General features: G+C 43.9%; 1 protein-coding gene across 2 annotated transcripts in view; it reads left to right on the top strand.

Annotated features, from left to right (window-relative positions):
* The window catches only part of EDAR (ectodysplasin A receptor), a gene marked incomplete at both ends in the record, with an annotated part of 64,612 nt that overhangs the window by 21,548 nt on the left and 24,852 nt on the right, over positions 1–18,212 (top strand). Inside the window, 2 exons of one of the 2 annotated variants that reach the window (XM_082053474.1) lie at positions 17,313–17,381; positions 18,082–18,204. In XM_082053474.1, coding sequence (XP_081909600.1) covers positions 17,313–17,381; positions 18,082–18,204 — 192 coding nt within the window. Of the gene's footprint in view, positions 1–17,312; positions 17,382–18,081; positions 18,205–18,212 lie in introns of those variants that run through there. The other variant, XM_082053475.1, reaches the window with a different exon arrangement.

Raw genomic sequence — 18,212 nt, 5'->3', positions numbered from 1 at the left:
GAAAGCAGATTTTTGTAGTGGAAATATTGCAAAGATGTTCTGCCAGCTTCAGCATCCAACTTCAGCATCCAACTCAAAATAGCATCTCATGATGCTGGAGTCATTGCTTTCATCGAGCATCACAGTGAAAAGATTCGAGCTGGCATGGCTCAGCAGTCTGCAGGAGATACGATGACAGCTTTCTGAGGGTGCAGATTGCTTTTGTTCTCCAGATGAAAACACTCTTACCATGGCAGTCTCAACATGCCCTCCATCAACCTGGCAAAGCAAGGAGCATGGAGAATGGGAAAGTGTTGCTATGGCATTGCTGGCAAAACAACAAATTTGGTGGAGTTTGCTCCAGCAGAATGAAAAACCCAGGGCAGTCATTAGGCACAAAAGAAATGTAGTTGCTGGCATATAAGTAGCAACACTGCAAAATTGATATATGTCTTACAAATGTAAGATATTTTTTTCACATCTTGGTGGAAATGACAATATAGATTACAAGGAAGGAAACAGAAGAACAAGTCAAAAACCTCATCAACTTCAAACATGTAGTAGCTCAAAAGATGAGATTTTACGGTCTCCAGTAAACCCCTTGCTGACTGCAGGACCTTTATCACAGGATCACAGAATCACAGAATGCTAGGGATTGGAAGGGACCTTGAAAGATCACCTAGTCCAATCCCCCTGCCGGAGCAGGAACACCCAGATGAAGTTACACAGGAAGGCGTCCAGGTGGGTTTTGAATGTCTCCAGAGTAGGTGACTCTACAACCTCCCTGAGCAGCCTGTTCCAGTGCTCTGGCACCCCAACTTCATCCTCAGGTGTGTGAAAAAGAGACCAGTGAAATACAAGATTGGATGAGTTAGGACAGTTTTGCATAAAATATGACCAAACTGAGAAATCAGATCAGACTCAAATACTATAGAGCTGGAGGGAATAACCTGTTCTTCACATCTGTGATGGATAAGACAAATGGCAGCAGCTTCAAGTGAATGAAGAGAGATGTAGATTAGACATTAAGAGAAACTGCCTAACGCCAAGAATGGCAGAGTACTGGAATAAATAGACGAGGGAAAAATTGTGTAATCTCGGTCACTGGAGGTTCCCAAGACTCAGTTAGATAAATGTTTGCTGGTGGTGGAAAATGATTTTGTCTTAGTGTGAAACAGAGGGGTAGATTAGATAACTTCTTAAGATGCCATTCAGTCCTTTTTTTAATGATTGAATTATCTGATAACTGATAATTACATAATAAGCACAGATCTCAGAATCACCATATTTTCTTCTGACAGGATGCATTTTACTGTACTGATAGATTGATTTGGCAAAGGTCTATATAATTCTCTGTAAAATCTAATGGCTTTATAGTCTGGTGGTTTTGGCACTCAATGTGTCTCGGAGATACATAGACTTTTAAAGAAAGTATAGCTGAGAAGATGCAAGAATCTTATTTTAATTAGGCTAAATTAATGCAGCTCTGAGATTTGTTTCAGTATAAGCTTTATTTTATTACAATTACTTCATCATCAAAATCACTCCTTCAAAAATAGGGAGATGAAGTATAGGAAAAACATCCATGCTAGCCTTGCAAAAGGAATTTTTGTGTCAAAAAACTTGGCCACAATGTTGCACACACAGACACAAACTAGAAAGCTGTCAGAGGTGATAGAAATTAAATATAGGGAGAATTATTTTTTTCCATGTTTAGTAATAAACTTCATGAAGGCCATCAGATGGAAATGCGATATCCAAACTAGTAGGCATCTATGATCCAAGTTTTCAAATATAGGTCCATGTGATCTGGAGAAGTGTTTGCAGTATCCTCTGAATTGCAGGCAAGTTTAATCCAAGAAGAGCCTTCAGCATTTCATTGCTGCAATTACAGTGAGTACTTAAATGCTTAGAAAGTAAAAATGTACTTGAATTTACAGCTGTAAGCTATTCTTCTTTCTTATAATCCTGATAAACATGAATTATCCATTAATTACCAAAAATTATTTTTAATCTTAGAATTATCTTAGTTTTAGCCAGCTCTGCTTTCTGCTTTGCACTTCTCTTCTGCCCACAAGCTGAGTGGAATGACATACCCTCAACTAGACATGTAACATTTCTCCTCTGTCAGGAACCTACTGCACTGCTTCTCAACAGCCCACCTCCCCTATCCAGAGTCAAACATATCCATCTTCACCCTTCATCCTCCCATGGCCATAATATAGTTTATCTGCTGCGTGGGACCTAGTAAGGCCATTTATTTGAGTGCCTCCTCTGCCTCCTCCTCCTCATGCTTCAGAAGTCTTTTCCTTACAAAGCCCAGATGTGTTCCACCAACCTGTGGAACAAGGTAAATCTGTGTTCTTGGCCGCAAGGCTCTCGGACAAAGCCATCCATGGCATGTTCAGCCCTGAAAAACAAATCAAAACAAAGCAAAGTAAAACAAAACCAAACCAAACCCACAAAGCACAGTGAGAACCTCCTCCACAAGCTCCCAAATCCAGGAACTGATGAGTCAGCATGAACTTCCAGCAAGTTCTGCCTCTTCCTAGCCTAGAGGGATCCTAAATAGCTCTACCACTTCTGCCCAGCTCTGCTCCAGAACCTGTATTAATGTACCCAAACAGGGACAAGAGCAATGATCTGGACTAGCTCAAGTCATCAGACATGGGTACAGTCCTGGCGCAGGTATCTGATATGTACCTCACTTTCTCTACAGCTTGACACAAGACACAGAGTGACACCTGTATCCTCTATAAGGGTACAGCCATGCAACTACAGAAACACTGTGAGGGCCCCAGAGAGAGCAAACTAAGGCCCTGCTGAGAGGCAGTGCTCCCTCCATAGCACATGTCCCTGTCAGGTTAGCCACAGAGTCATCAAATCATAGAATCATTTTGGTTTGAAAAGACCTTTAAGATCATCAAGTCCAATGATTAACTTAACATTGCCAAGTCTACCTCTAAACCATGTCCCTAAGAACCTCATCTACACATCTTTTGAATACCTCCAGGGATGGTGACTCCATCACTTCCCTGGGCAACCCGTTCCAATGCCTGACAGCTCTTTCCGTGAAGAAATTTTTCCCCAATATCCAATTTAAATCTCCTCTGGTGCAACTTGGGGCCATTTCCTCACATCCTATTGTTTGCTGCTTGGGAGAAGAGACCAACTCTTTCCATGCTACAACCTCCTTTCAGGTAGTTGTAGATAGTGATAAGGTCTCCCCTCAGCCTCCTTTCCTCCAGGGTAAACAACCCCAGTTCTCTCAACCACTCCTCATAGGATTGGTTCTCCAGACCTTTCACTAGCTTTGTTGTCCTTCTCTAAATTCACTCCAGCACCTCAATGTCTTTCTTGCAGTGAGGGGCCCAAAACTGAACACAGAATTTGAGGTGGGGGCCTCATCAGCGTCAAGTACAGGGGAACAATCCCTAGTCCTGCTGGCCACACTATTTCTGATACAAGCCAGGATGCTGTTGGCCTTCTTGGCCACCTGAGCACACTGCTGGCTCATGTTCAGCCAGCTGTCGATCAACACCCCCAGATCCTTTTCTACCAGGCAGCTTTCCAGCCACTCTTCCCCAAGCCTGTGTCACTGCCTGGGGTTGTTGTGACTCAAGTATAGGACCCGGAACTTGGCCTTGTTGAACTTTGTATAGTTGGCCTCAGCCCATCAATCAAGCCAGTCCCTCTGTAGTGCCTCCTCTCTTCCAACAGATCAACATGGGTATCCAGCTTGGTGTCATCTGCAAACTTACTGAGGGCGCACTTGATTCCCTCATCCAGATCATTGATAAAGAGATTAAACAGAACTGCCCCCAATACTGAGCCCTGGGGAACACCACTTGTGACTGCAAACTGGATTTGACTCCATTCACCATAACTCTTTGGGGCCGGCCATCTGACAGTTTTTTATCTAGTGAAGAGTACACCCGTCCAAGCCATGAGCTGCTAGTTTCTTCAGGAGAATGCTGTGGGATATGGTGTCACAGGCTTCATTGAAGTCCAGGCAGACAACATCCATAGCCTTTCCTTGATCCACTAAGTGGGTTACCTTTTCATAGAAGGAGATCAGGTTGGTCACGCAGGACCTGCCTTTCATAAACCCATGCTGACTGGGCCTGATCACTTGGTCATCCTGTATGTGCCTTGTGATGACACTCAGGATGATCTACTTCATAACCTTCCCTGGCACTATCAGACTGACAGGTCTGTAATTCCCTATATCTGCCTTCCAGCCCTTCTTGTAGATAGGCATCACATGGCTGATCTCCAGTCAACAGGTACCTGCCCGCTTAGCCAGGACTTTCCATAAATGATGGAAAATGTCTTGGTGAGCACCTCCACCAGCTCCCTCAGAAGCCTTAGGTGGCAGTCCTGCCAGCACAGGCTTCTCGCTGTTAAGCAGTTCCCCCACTTGCACTACTCAGGCCAAGGGCTGTGCTTGGAAAGGCACAACACCCGCACAAAACTTGCCCAAGTGCTTTCTCTGCTGTGGTGCAGCTCCACTGTTTCACCTATGGTAGCTGTTCCACGTGTATGTATCCCTCAGCTATCCAGTTCCTGGGTTCAGGCCAAAATAATTATGTGTCTCCTTCCATGGTGGTGTGTAACCAAGGTTTTTTTCTACCAAATAATTCTTCACTCTAATTCTTGTCACCATCCCAAAATGCTTGGCATGGCACAGCAGAGCGTTGCTGTGGGAAGTGCAAGCAGCTCTCTGCACTGCCATGGGGCAGACATCCCTGCTCTCCCATGCTGTTTTCTCCCATGCCTTCAAGTAGCAGCTTGAACCTCATCACAACAGTGCTTTAAGGCTCGTCCTCTTACCCATCCCACCACTCAGTACAGGGTGGATCTAGTTCTGCATCCTGAAGCTTTGCCAGCCCATACCATTCCCTCGTATTTTAATGGCTTCCAACCCTGTAGGCACCATGCATTGTGATTGCCTTTAACCCTGGAGGGCCCATGACATTTTGTGGAGTCATGTTACACAGACCCCACCATACAACTGTCCTTACAGCTTGCTGCGGAACGACCAGATGGTGGCATCCCACCAAAGGTCAACCACAGCCTGTGCTTGCCTCTGCTGCCTTCCATTTATGTCATGTTTCCCACTTCTGTTCTCACCCTTGGTGCAATTTCTCCAGCCCAGGACTCCTGATCTGGACACCAGCCTCCATGCTTCTTCCAGCTCCATGCCTAGACTTCTGCCCTGGTTCGTGCTTCCACCCAGCTTCATCCTGCCTCCCCAGCTGCCCTCTGGTCTTCATTTTTCTTCTAACCAGAGAACTGGGAGCCCTGTCCCACCCAAACCCTGGTATATAGGTGTGGTAGCACCTTGTGGGGTTTAAAGCTTAGGTGGTGCTTGGAATAATTAAGGGGCCAAATGGATTCCTCCTACAGCTTGGCTGCCTCAGGTGAGCAGGGATGTGCATATATTACCCCTACAATCCTGCACAAGGCATTCTGACACCACACAGCTCCTGTTTTCATGTCATTCCAAGCAGCCTTTGACGGATACAGGTCTGCAGCATGCAGACAGGACCTTTGCCATGTTGAAATGCCTCCAAGCAACAACCACCCATGTTGGCAGGCTATTAAGTTTCTATAGAATTTTGACAAGACTCCAGATGAACATCAAACCATCACAAATTTCCTGAGGGGCTAAGAATTAAAGAAAAAAAAAAACGAAAAACGAAAAACTGACTTCACATGTCATTATTCCCTGCAGCTTTGTAGCTAATTTAGAATCTGTTGATCCTCGTGCCAATAAATAGTTTATCTTTAAACTGCCTCTGTACTCAGGCTTGGTTTCATTCTCAGGTTAGTGTTAGTCGTTTAGCTAGCAAATCAGTAATCTAACAGCATGTATAAGAGAGATATTCACCGTAGATATTTGCCTGACCGTATTTGCTTCATTAAGCAGAACCTCGCATGATAAGTAAATATTTATCTGGGAAAACTTGCTTTCTCAGGAGAAGGTGAGTACAGAATTGATATGCATGCTAATGCACTGCCCCCCAGTGGAGTCAGGGTCTGGTTTAGGAGACCCAACTTTTCAGGCCTTTTCTTGTAAGGCGTGTAAAGAAAACACTCACAGGACATACATTAAATCAAAACATCAAATTGACCATCGGTGGGGCATTATTAAATCTATTCAAAGGTGTTTTATGGAGAGGATAATTCACATCTGATTTTAAATTTGCAGTACAAAATAGCGTTATCCCAGAATACCTCCTTTCTCAGCAAGTACTGCAGTCAGAAGGAGTAGAAGGTCTTCAGCTGCTTGTGGATGACACTTTACATTTCAGAGCTGCTAAAGGGAGCTATAGGAAGTTCTCCTTTTTAAAGAATAGCCAAATCCAAAATTTCTCAAGGCTGACAAGGTTTTACAAACAACTATTAAAACAGCTGGAAGGAGCTGCATTTATTCGCTACAAAATCCCCTATCATCCACTAGGAACGTGTGTCACCTTCTGGTTTGTAACAGAAAAGATTATATTTATTTGATCATATTAAATGTTTCTAGAGATAACTTTAAATCCTCTCACTGGCTTCTTGTCTTCCAGACTTCTTAGGACTGTTATTGCTTCCCAGAGGTCCCTTTCCTATCATTATTTAGTTTTCCCTACAGCAAAACAGAATATTATAAAACCTTAGATCTGGTTCACCATTATAGTAAGACTCTTGACATGTCCAAAGGCTCTTTTATCAAAAAGCAGCTTTAAACAAACACGCATTTTAGAAATTCATGCAACTAAATGTCTAGATGCTAGAAACCAAGACCAAAAGACCATGATGTTCACCATCATTTCAACTATTTTCTGGTGTTATCCCTTTCATTTTTCCCACAGTGCTCTGTTACATTTCCACCACATCACCTCTATGTTAGGACAGGGTAATGCTTCTGAAACCGCATCTTGCTGTTTTCGTGTGCTTGTGTCACTGGAATGGGATGAGGCAATAGATGTGTGTCGGGATAACAAAAATATCCATTTCTGTTCACAGCATAGTCAGGTTGTAGCACCATAAAAGGCATGTGAATTGGCTAAAAGAGCAGTTAAGTGGGGGAGGGAAGGTAAAGCCAATGTGAAATACAGTATATTAGAAGAGGACATGTAGTCTGGGTTTAGTGGTACTCAGGCCAGCAGCAGGCAGCAGCCCTCCCAGGGTGACGTGGGGAGACAGTCATGAACACCCTTGTAGCACATATGGGAGAAGCAGTGTGGCATAGCACAAGCAGAAGGAGTATAGCTTCCTTTCTATATAGATATTTTCCAAACACCCTATACCTGGCTTTCCAAACGCCCTATGCACCCAAACACCTGGCTTGCCTTCCAGGGCATTACTTTGCCTGCCTGAACTCCCCCCTTTGCCCATGCCTTCTGCAGTTTTTGCTGTCAGGTCAGCATGTGGCAAAACCTGACCCTCAGATATTATAGGGGAGACAGTAGTTTGTGCAATGGTTTCCAGTTACCCCAGTTCCCAGGCATCAGGCATCCAGGCTGAGACACCAGCAGAGCCCACAGGAGACAGCCCCACATCTGCCCTAGGGTGGCCATGCAGGCAGGAATCTCCCTGAGCTACCTGCAGTGAGCAACCCCTGGATCCTGCTGGCCCTTGTTTCCCCAAAAATAAGACAGGGTTGGTATTAATTTTTGCTCCAAAAGATGCTTACTTTTTTACACGTATAGCTGCCTGGACACTATTTAAATTACCTGTTTTTATGAACTGTAACTAGGGCTTATTTTTGCAATAGGGTTTATATTTTGAGCACCCTCAAAAATCCTGAAAAACCATGCTAGGGCTTATTTTCAAGGTAGGTCTTATTTTCAGGGAAACAGGGTAGTAACCTGCTCCTGCTCCCACTCACCTCAGCAAGCTCTTCTCCCCCGTTGCACACCCCTTGTAGCTAGGGAGGATTTGGGATGGTTGTACCCACAGTTGTTCAACCTTCTCATGCCCTGCCTTGCTGCTTGCCTCATGTGGTTTCAGCAGTCCACTGTGGTGCTTCCAGGGTCGAGGTAGTTGGTTTTTGTAACACTTTTGGCTGGTGATTCCCTAATCCTGAAAATATTCTCCCCTCCCCATCTACACTTGGGGTCAATAGCTCCAGCTGTTTCATTAGTGTTTTTTGCACAAGAAATGCGCTTACGTTTGCTGTAGATCATGGAAGAAATAGAGACTCCCTTTGGATCTGTGATACCAGGCTCCTAATTTATCCTTGACAGGAAGATTTTATTTCTAATAGACCAGGTACCATGGGCTGTCTGGACTTCAATAAAACATTTGACACTGATAAGCATAAGGAATACGGGATAGGTCCAACAGGTAAAACATAAGCAAGCAGAGGGCTCTGGATGGATCATGTCAAAAGATCAGTTACTGAATTGAAGGCTCCTGCCTGGTCTCTCAAAACCAGTCTGATTTAAGTGTTCTGGGCTGCAAGTTGCAATCAGAATTAGCTGAGCCCACCAAGCTGCAAGGCAATACCCCTGCTGAAATGGCCAGGATGCAGTCATAAGGTTGCTGCTTCGTGGGAAGGAAGCTGAGTGGTTACTCACACAAGCTTACATCTTGCATGGCACTGCTGGTGGCGTTGTCTCAAAGTTCTCATGATGTGCATGACAGTGCTGGCGGTGGGAGAATAGACATGGTGAGAGAAATCATGTATTTTATTAGACCAGCCAATAGATCTAGACAAAAGAAACACCTCAGGTCTAGTCCCTTCAGCAGATGCAAAAAGCAGCAGTAAAAGCCGTACTAACTGTAAGGCAGAGGTACTCACTCTTGGATCAATCTCACTATGCTAATCAATCCCACCACATGAGAGAAAAAAGGTGGTTAACACCTGTGGAGTTGGGGGGAGGGGGTGTTACCTGGGAGCGAAGTGACAGGCTTTAAGATCCTACAGAAGGAAAAAAAGGAGGTGGGAAAGAAAGAAAAAAAAATAGGATCATTAGCACCTGTGTTATATTTTAAATACATTATTACATTTTTGGTATTTTGTAATTAACCCAAGTTAATTGCAAGCTCTTGGCTTGTGCATTTCCAGCCCAGGGGATAACTCAGCTTGACATAGCCTTGTAACAGGTTTATCAGATAAGGTACCACTAGGCTTAATGCACTCCTTAATTAGGAATGTAAACACCTTCATTAAAAAAAAAGAAAAAATGAGGGCCTCAGAGAAATTCTGAAGAGATTTTATGATTATTGACTCAAAAGAGAAAGTATTCCAACAGAGAAAGACATTTCTTCCTCCTTCCTTAGAAACGGATGCAATCTACTTCCTAATTGTAACCCTACGCAGCACGTTAAGCACAGAGATCCCCCTCCATGGGGACATTGTCTGATATTGGGCAGATCCAGGCTGAACAGAGATCTGAGGGACAGTCAGTCTCTCTGAGGGGATGTAGGTATGAATAGATGTGTTTGAATCCACCTGTGTGCCTGTAAACACATAATTTCTATGGGTATGTCCATATAGTGGGCTGTGACTTCAGCTGCTATTAGCAAAAGTGGTGGTTGTTCCTCCTCTCACTTCTATGCATGGTGGTTGGCATAAATAGCAGCCCCAGCAGGTTGTAGCTCGCAACTACCCACAGATATGGAGGGTTTGGTTGTTGTGGCATGTTCTTCTGCCTGGCCTTGAACCAGGAGCTGCATTTTGGCCTCTACGCCCCATCCTCTCTCTATTCCCCCTGGGGGATCCACACCCACGAGGTGGGTGGGTGGATGGGGCACATGGGGGAACTGCTCCCATGTACCACCCTGCATCTCCCTGCTCAGACTACAGGGGCCCACAAGCCCTGGCTGGTGTTGCAGGGGTCCCGTGCTGTGCCCCCCAGCAACCTCTCCCCTCGGGCACCCCCTGGCACGGCGCCCGCTTGCTGTGTGGCCCCTGTTCCCTGCAGAGAGCTTCCCCTCCCTGTGCTCCTTCTCCCTGCTCTTCCCAACAATGGTGGCCTGGGCAGCTTGGGATGTAGTTTTTTAATTTAAATGCAGCCAGCCTTTAGTTTACAAAAATAATAAACCCCCTTCAAACAGAGTTGTGTAAAAAGCAGAATAATAAAAAACCCCTAATGTTTGTTGGCAGCATATGTATCCTTTTGTCTGCAAGACAGAGGCCTGTTGACAAACAAGAGGCTTTTCTGGGACTCGAAAATCAAGTACCAAAGTATAAATGGCCACCACCTAATACTGACTTCATTACATTTGCCAAACACAGTGTAATTGCTGCACTGTTGCTTCAGGCACTTGTAGAGGGAAAGAAAGTTTGTGGCTGGAACCCTCCCAATGACATCCTCCTCCATGCAGCAACCTGCTCAGGGGAGGTTCACCCTCCGAAGGGACCCCCATGCTCTGCTGCAGCCCCTTCCCACAGCACCCCAGCTGCTATTCACTGTGCCTGCAAGATGCAGTAATTCTCATGTTTTCATGTAAACCATGGAAAAAAGCAGAACTGCGTGTTAGCTTCTCTAACAATTTTCTGGCTTAGAGCTAAGAGCAGGCATTATTTATTGATGGTCACCATGTTATTTCTGTTCTAGTTACAGTTTCTGTAAATTCTGTTGTTGGTCACGGTAGGATTTCACCTCAATTTCTTCATGTAAAGTATTTCTAAATTTCTCTACTTCTGTCCTGCCCATCAACCATTATTGTATAAAAAAGATGTCAGTCTCTGCACAATATGAAAAATCCTGCCCTTCCCAAATACTGTGAGACTTGAAGGTATTCAGCAGCTCACAGAATCAGACCCTGAGAAACGGAAGCAAAGTGTGCGCTCAAATGCTTATCAATCTTAATAAGCCAAGACTTAGACTGTTCTTATTAGCTTATCTGTCATCTAGAAAGCATAAAGCCCAGTGAAAAAGGAAAATATGTTAGAAAAACATCATCATTGCTTCAGTGGTTTGCATTTTCCTAATAAGCTTTTAATTTTCTGCTCCAAATAGAAAGTAATACTTGTCTTAGGAATTAAGGAGAGCTACTGAATCTAAAATGAGTTGTTTTCAAATCAGCAATTTTACCTTGCTCCCAGAAGCAAATGCCAAAAACAAGCTTCCTCTCAGATGAGGAAACTTCTTAGGAAGTGGTGATGGAGAAAGCACAGAGCTGATGCAGCCCTGGGACAGCCCCTTAGACAGTGAAGGACTATACTGTTGCTCATTAATTCTCACCTTAGAATTATTAGGCTTGGGAGTCTAATGTGCTCATTTGCAGCCTTTTGTGATGATGTAAGATCCTTCTTGCAACTATTTCCATGGAAAACTCGGGTGCCCTCCAGCAGTCGTGAGCTGGCAGCAGGGCAAGCTTACCTGGACTGGGGAGCAGGAGCTCTCTGGGGGAAGATGGAGTGCAGCTCTGGTGTGCCTTCAGCACACTGTTCCCACCGCTGCCATTGCCAACGTTTCTGAAAAGAAAAGCCTAAGCACTTCTGAAAGAAAGAAGTAAGCAAACAAGCAAGGGAACCAGGAGTAATTGTGTCAATTGTAGTACTTCCTGGCAGACATTAGGAGGAGCTGAAAATAACTGGGAAGTCTTCATGTAAATCACCTTAGAAAAATTTTAGTTTTGGAGACATGGAAAGCAAGCCTCTCCCACTGAGGAAAATCCTCATGGGGACTGGGCAAAAAAGTCAAGATTTGTTTCCCTATTACAAATATGATGTTTCAGATTTTTTTTTTTAATTGTGCATCAGAACAAATCCTAGATATTTTATATTTTTTTTTTAATTATAGAAAACAAAAGAGATCGTGTGACTCAGCCTAGGGGTCAGGGCAGCCTTTTGACTGGGGGACCTACAAGTCCCTGCTCATGTTTTTCCCTAAGGAGTATTTGCTTCTTTGTATAAAGCAGCACCAACAAGAGAGCTACCTCAGCAGCCTCCATGGCAGAAGGTCATGAGTGTCTTTTTCCTACACTATCACTTCCCCACCAAAATATCAGCCTTTCTAGTGGAAACATCACTGAAGCCGATGTGTTGCAGTGGCAAGTTGCAGGATCAACAAATTACCATTTTCCTGCCCAAAAAACCATCACATGCTCACTCCCTGCTGACCTCCCCGAGCACCTCAGGCTGCTGGGGCAGCAGGGATTGGGGTTTGCCTGTGAGCCACCTGCCCTGGGAGGACTTCGGAGTGGGGATGGAGGCCACCATGTTCCTTGGGTAGCCCTGGTTTGGTGGGGTTGGGTTTTTGAGGGATGCTGCTGGCAGATGAGGCCAACATCACAGAATCATAGAATACTTCAGGTTGGAAGTGACCTCCAAAGGTCATATAGACCAACCTCCCTTCATCTTCAGGTTGCTCAAAGCCCCATCCAGCCTGGCCTTGAATGTCTCCATCAATCTGGAGGAGGCCGAATCAGGGCCATGCCAGTAATAAGGGGGCCAGAGGGCAGATGGCTCAGTGCCAAGCAGCTGTGGGTGCCCTGGGGCCAGGCAGGGTGACCCCAGGGTCCCCTCAGCCCCCATACCTCATTAGTGCCCTTGTTTCTTCAGGAGCATATAGCAGCCATGCAAAGTTCGCTGAAAAGAGTCTTTCCTTCTTTCTTGCCTTTTTCCTACCTTGTGATATCCTTTTTTTTATTTTCCTGAAAATCTTTTCAGAAAGCTGGTGGCCTATCTACATAAGAGCCAACACGTGCCTGTATGTAAGATGAGAAATCAGGCTTGAATACAGACATCCAGATGAATCTTCCAGATAAGTGAGTCTGTAAGAGACAGATAACCCTCATTAGACTTGATTGCCCCCACGTCCTCAGCACACAGTGCCCCCAAATTAAAGAGTCTTTTATGTCCCCTCTCGTCAACACAGCTCCCACTAGAAAAATCTTGTTTCTGTGTCTGAACAATGAATTATTTTTGTGACAGAGTTGACAGATCACAGAGTCAATTAAAGTTTCATGTGTAGCTTGAGCTGTTCTCACTTACTTTTGATGTTTCAGGTAAAAGGAAGAGAGATACATCATTTTAACACTTTTTACATCTCTCTCTGAGGTAATTTTTAAGGCGTATTTCTGAGGTCAAAGCACTAAAAAATAGATGTGAGGAACAGTGTGGTTTGTGTTGTCCTACAAATGTAATATTATTCTTCGTAATATTTTTTCTCAACAATACAAACTGTAACCAAGGCTACAGATAGTTTTCTTCATCCTCCCTATGTTTCCATTTGCTATTACTTCTCTAATTTTTTTCTCTCATTGTCGTTTGGTGGTGGGCTCAGGGAACCCTGTTTCCTCCTGAAACAAAAACTCAGACCCCATCTTTTCACATAAGGCTGGAGTCAGACTGAACTCTGCTGCTGAACTCTGAAGCCCGTGAGGCCCTGCAGTGAGGATTATATGCTTATCACAGCTAAAAAGGATTTAGCAGCATCAGGAACATGCAGAGATTATCTACTGAGCCCCCACACAAAAACTGTAATAATCTGTGGAAAAGAGCCCACACACAAAAACTGTAATAATCTGTGGAAAAGGCCAGTTGCGAGGTTCCTCTCATAATACTAAAGGTTTTTTTGGTGGCACTTGTGAAGTACATACAACCTGCCCACATTTATTTATATGAAGCCTTTTTGTCTCGCATTCAGCTGTCCATTGCTGTTGCTGCTAGTTGTGGAGATCTTGGATATGGATTTGTGATTGATACCAATTTGCCAGCTACTCAGGAATTACATTCATAATCACAGACCTGCTAACCAAACTGCTTCTTAGAAAATGCCAGAATAGAAATGCATACAGAAATATCAAAGCAGTGAAGTTATCTGAGAGAGCAGTTGTCCTTTTCCCTCTTCCAAAGTAGTCTTGTATCCTTGAAGTATATCTACCTCAGTGATGAAACTAAAGAAGTGCAGAGACACCCCAAAACCCCTCCTCTCTACAATATTAAGAAACACATTTTTCTGTATTTCAGTCCATGAGTTTGTTTTCCTCCTGTTTTCAACCATATTTTTAAGAATAAAAAGGTCTATGGTAGGAAATTAGCTTTTGCACTGTGTTAATTATTGAATCCACAGAATTAAAATAACAGCTAAGATCATCCATTGAAAGCTGTAAGTTTTAGCTTAGACCACCAGCTGTGATAACCTCACGATTTGCACTTTCACTATATTTACTCCATTTACTCGTAGGTACTGTAAACATTGTGGCAGTGCTACCTAAGCATCTAAGTAAACTATCAAACTCAAAAGCTGACTACTGCGAAAGATGTTTATTCTCCTTTGGATAGCATGAACTAGGCATTATCTCTTCAGGGATTTTTTCATTGATTTGTTTGTATCAGGTACAAAGACGATATAAAAGGGCCTTCCACCTGGGAGGGGAAATATTTGAGCAACTGGGTTCCAGGCGTCTCTTTTCCTATTCCCCTGGGCCAAATTTGTGCCTTGCAGTCTACAGGGGAGAAGCTGAGACAAGGAGTCTCTAGCATTTCTTGCTGTGGTTGCCACTGGGAAAATAGTCTTCCTTTTCCTGTCAGCTTATGTGTATATTCTTAACAGCTATTAACGAATATGCCCCGAAAGGCAAATATGGCTGTAATTAGCAACCCCCTCTAGTCATGACGAGGCTTGTTGCGTATTGCACACCTGATCCACAAAGACACAAGTCTGTGTTTTACACCTCCTCCGTGGAGACACCCATACAGCCTGAAAACAAAAGCACCGATCAGGGTCTGCAGAGGGCTCAGCAGATCAGCTGCCGAAGACCCCAAATCGCCGAGGAGCGATCGTGTGGTCCCAGTGAAAACACATCTTCATCCCCTCCTGCTCGTCTTTGCCTGCCATCCCACCAGAGACATTTGCTTTAGTCAAAGCACAGCAGAATGTGAAGGAACAGTGCAGCATCTGTTGACTCATTAAGAACTAATGACTTTCATTGATTAGGCACCATAACAACTGGTCACTCTTTTTCCTGCTTCTTGGCAGATGCAGGCTCACCATCCAAGCTTTGTGTGTCTTCACGGACAAAAGCAACCTTAGCACTAGAAGATTCCTTGTTGTGTGGATGGGATTAACGAGTAACAGATAGTGCAGTATAGGTGTAAGTTAATATGCTTGAAAATTGGCAGCAAGCACAAGAGCAGCCTGACATGTCACGGTAGATACCATCAGGTATCATTCCAGCTGAGGAGCTACGTATGGCCCTACTACCAGCAACCTCATGCATCTTTATAAAAATAAAGTAAGCATTTGGGTTTTTAACTCCAAAGGAGGGGGAAAAAAAAACTCCCCAAACCAGAAAATAACACTTCCAGTTTAGAGCAGTGTACTAGAATAGGGGGGAAGAATAATTAAAATTTAATTTAGCTTTTTGGTATTCCAGTTTGTGGCTAAAGTCCCCCCTAGAGTTCTAATCTGGCTGTATTCAGCACTTTGAACTGGCTTTTTCCAGTTAAAGAAGTATTTTCCATATGCTTGACATATTGCTATGTATAATGATGGAATGCAGGGGAAAAAAAATCCATGTTTACATACAAAACATAGCCCCACATGCTTATTTATACTGAGAGACAGAAAAATATTCTACGTATGTTGAGATTTTCAACATTTTATGTAAATAAATGCCAAATGGATGGATAATATTGTGCTATACATTAATGGGCTACACTTCTTCATTTCCATTTTTTAAATCTGGCTATGATTGCATATAAGTACCTCAAACAGCAAACATCTGGGTGGCTTGAAAGCAACTGAAACATGTTTTTACTGTAAGACGTATTGTTACTGTAAAGCTACAGATTCAGACTTTACCAGAGAAATTTTTGTTCCTGAGCAGCCTCAGACTCAATTTATAATAAATACAATCATTTTGCTGTATCAGTAGGGACACAGCCTTAATAATATTCATATTTAAAATCTAACAAGCTCCCTTATAATTAGGGTTCAGTTTAACAGACATATGCAGTAAGACTTTACATCCTCGGAACTTTTCCAAGTAACTGTACTGTCATAGCCAGAGCCTTTGTCCAACTTAAATGTTTGACAGTTTATACAATTGCATGACTATTTTCCATCTCTTACCTCCAGATTTAGGACAATTTATCTCTGATTCTCTTTTGTTTCTAGGTTTCAAAGCTCAATTTCCTGCAGAAACGAATATACTCATAATTCAGGTTGTCCACCCACCCACCTAAGTTGCCTGTCTCAGCTAGCCCAATTGCTGGAAGGAACATATAAAGCAAGTTCACAGCTTGATGCTTGAGTGATATAATCTTTGCTTAATCTACTCAGTGTTTAAAAATGTAAATGTTAGTGGCTATCTCAAATACTAGAGTGCTGCTCTCATGTAGGTTTTATGCTCGAATGTGGCACAAAGCAGTAATTGTATTCTTCTAGGATACCAAAAGTCTTGCAATGTCTGAGATCTGGAAAATTTAAAGAGTAGTTTACATCTGCTAGGACCAAAGTGTTGCAACTGTATCTCAAACATTTGTAATTTGAAGCTGTAAAATCCCTAGGGCAGTTTATGTGCTGTAACAATACCATGAAATATGTTGTATCATGCTAATGAAACAATTTGTGCCTCCTTTTCCTGTCTCTTATTTCCCCTTAGAAAGAAATACAGTACATGAATATGTAACATTAGCTCTTATTTATTTGAAAAAATGAAATAAATTAGCACGCTTGTTTATAATAGAGATTGCAGCTTTTATTATCCCCAACTATTGTAATAGCACTTCAAATATAAAGTTTGGCTTCTTCCTTGAGTTCTTAAATCTAAAGTTTGCTTATCAAGAACAAAAAAGCAGCCCACACTTCTGACCAAAGGCAGCTCAGGGCTTTCTTGGTGGATCTGCAGGAGCCGGTGAGGAAAGTGCGGCCCCAAAATGCCAGCTGCACATGCTGCTTGCTGCTGGTTCACTCCCTGGCTCTGCTTTTAGCTGCTCCATCTAGATCTTTCCTAGACAAACGCAATCGAGCAGGGTCTAGCACTAAGCGGTGGGGACACAAGCCAGCCTACTGATCCCCATTCCTCTTTTGCTCACAGTCAAGACGTAGCCCTCGGTTCCTCAGCTGGAGAATTTCTCAGCAAGCCAAGAAGTGCCGGGGCTCAGACTTGGTTCCTCGTCTTTCACAGATTTTTATAAAGGTTGCAAGACCAGGCTCCCTATGCCGTCGGTCTTCCCAAAGAGAGGAAAGAGGTGTGCAGTGAGGGTGTGTAGCAGGTGTGTGAGCACACTTGCACATCTCCCCTTCTCTCTGTTTAGACCTCCGGGCATCGCTCCCTTGTAACCTTTGTTCTGCTTATGAGCCCTTCTGTTCTTATTTTGGCGACACACACAAATATTTACTCATGTTCATAAACAATCTCCGATTCTGTCTTTTCAGGTAAAATATCAAGAGAGCATGGCTCACCTGGGTGAATGTAAATGGACTCATGTCTTCCCTTTTCTGGTGGTAGGTATTCATGTACGTACAGGTCTCTCCAGCATGCAAAGATAACTGGGTTCTGCTTGGGTCTTTGCAAACATCTGTGAATTGTCATGGTACAGCTATGGATGACTTAGGGATTGAAGACCAATGCAGTGATCCATTTCCATTCAATAAGACACCCAGGCATGTGCTGCTTGGACTGAGGCCTCCAGGCAGGAGGGGGAAGGAGAAGGACCCAGGGAGGAGGAGCGACAGAAAGCACTGGAAGAGCAAATTAGTCTCGGTGTCACATGAAACTACAGCTTTATCATGGTTGAGGCCCGAGGCAGCTCATTATCTCAGGTTGTTATAATTGTCCCTTGCAGTCACATTTATGAAGTCTCGTTAGAGCTGGAAGGGCTGGAGGTGCAAACTCAGGCATTTACTGCACAAGAAAGAGTGAGAATTAATAGGTCAGGAATTACACATTCAGTATTTTGAGGAGCAGCTGTGCCAACAAGCATGAACATCAGTGCTCTGAGAAACTCTTAGCAGAACCAGGTTGCTGAAAACCATATGCACCTCCATCCCATGTAGTGGCACCACTTCTCTTTCTGAGCTTTACGGGCATTTCATGCTGCAATGCTGGCCCTGCCACCTTCTGAGCCGGGAAAGGGGAGGAGATGAGGCATGGGGGACGAAGGCAGTGGAAGTGACAGTGCTCTGGGACGCTCTCTGGTGACAGGTCTCCCTGGTGTACTCCGCCAGTGCTGAATACTCCAACTGCGGCGAAAACGAATACTACAACCAGACCACCGGCATGTGCCACGACTGCCCCAAGTGCGAGCCGGGAGAAGAGCCTTACATGGTAATTTC

Source organism: Streptopelia decaocto (genome assembly GCF_964273445.1).
Source record: "Streptopelia decaocto genome assembly, chromosome: 1".
Lineage (NCBI taxonomy): Eukaryota > Metazoa > Chordata > Aves > Columbiformes > Columbidae > Streptopelia > Streptopelia decaocto.
The sequence above is the reverse complement of the archived record's forward strand: the minus strand, read 5'-3'. Positions and strand labels throughout refer to the sequence as shown.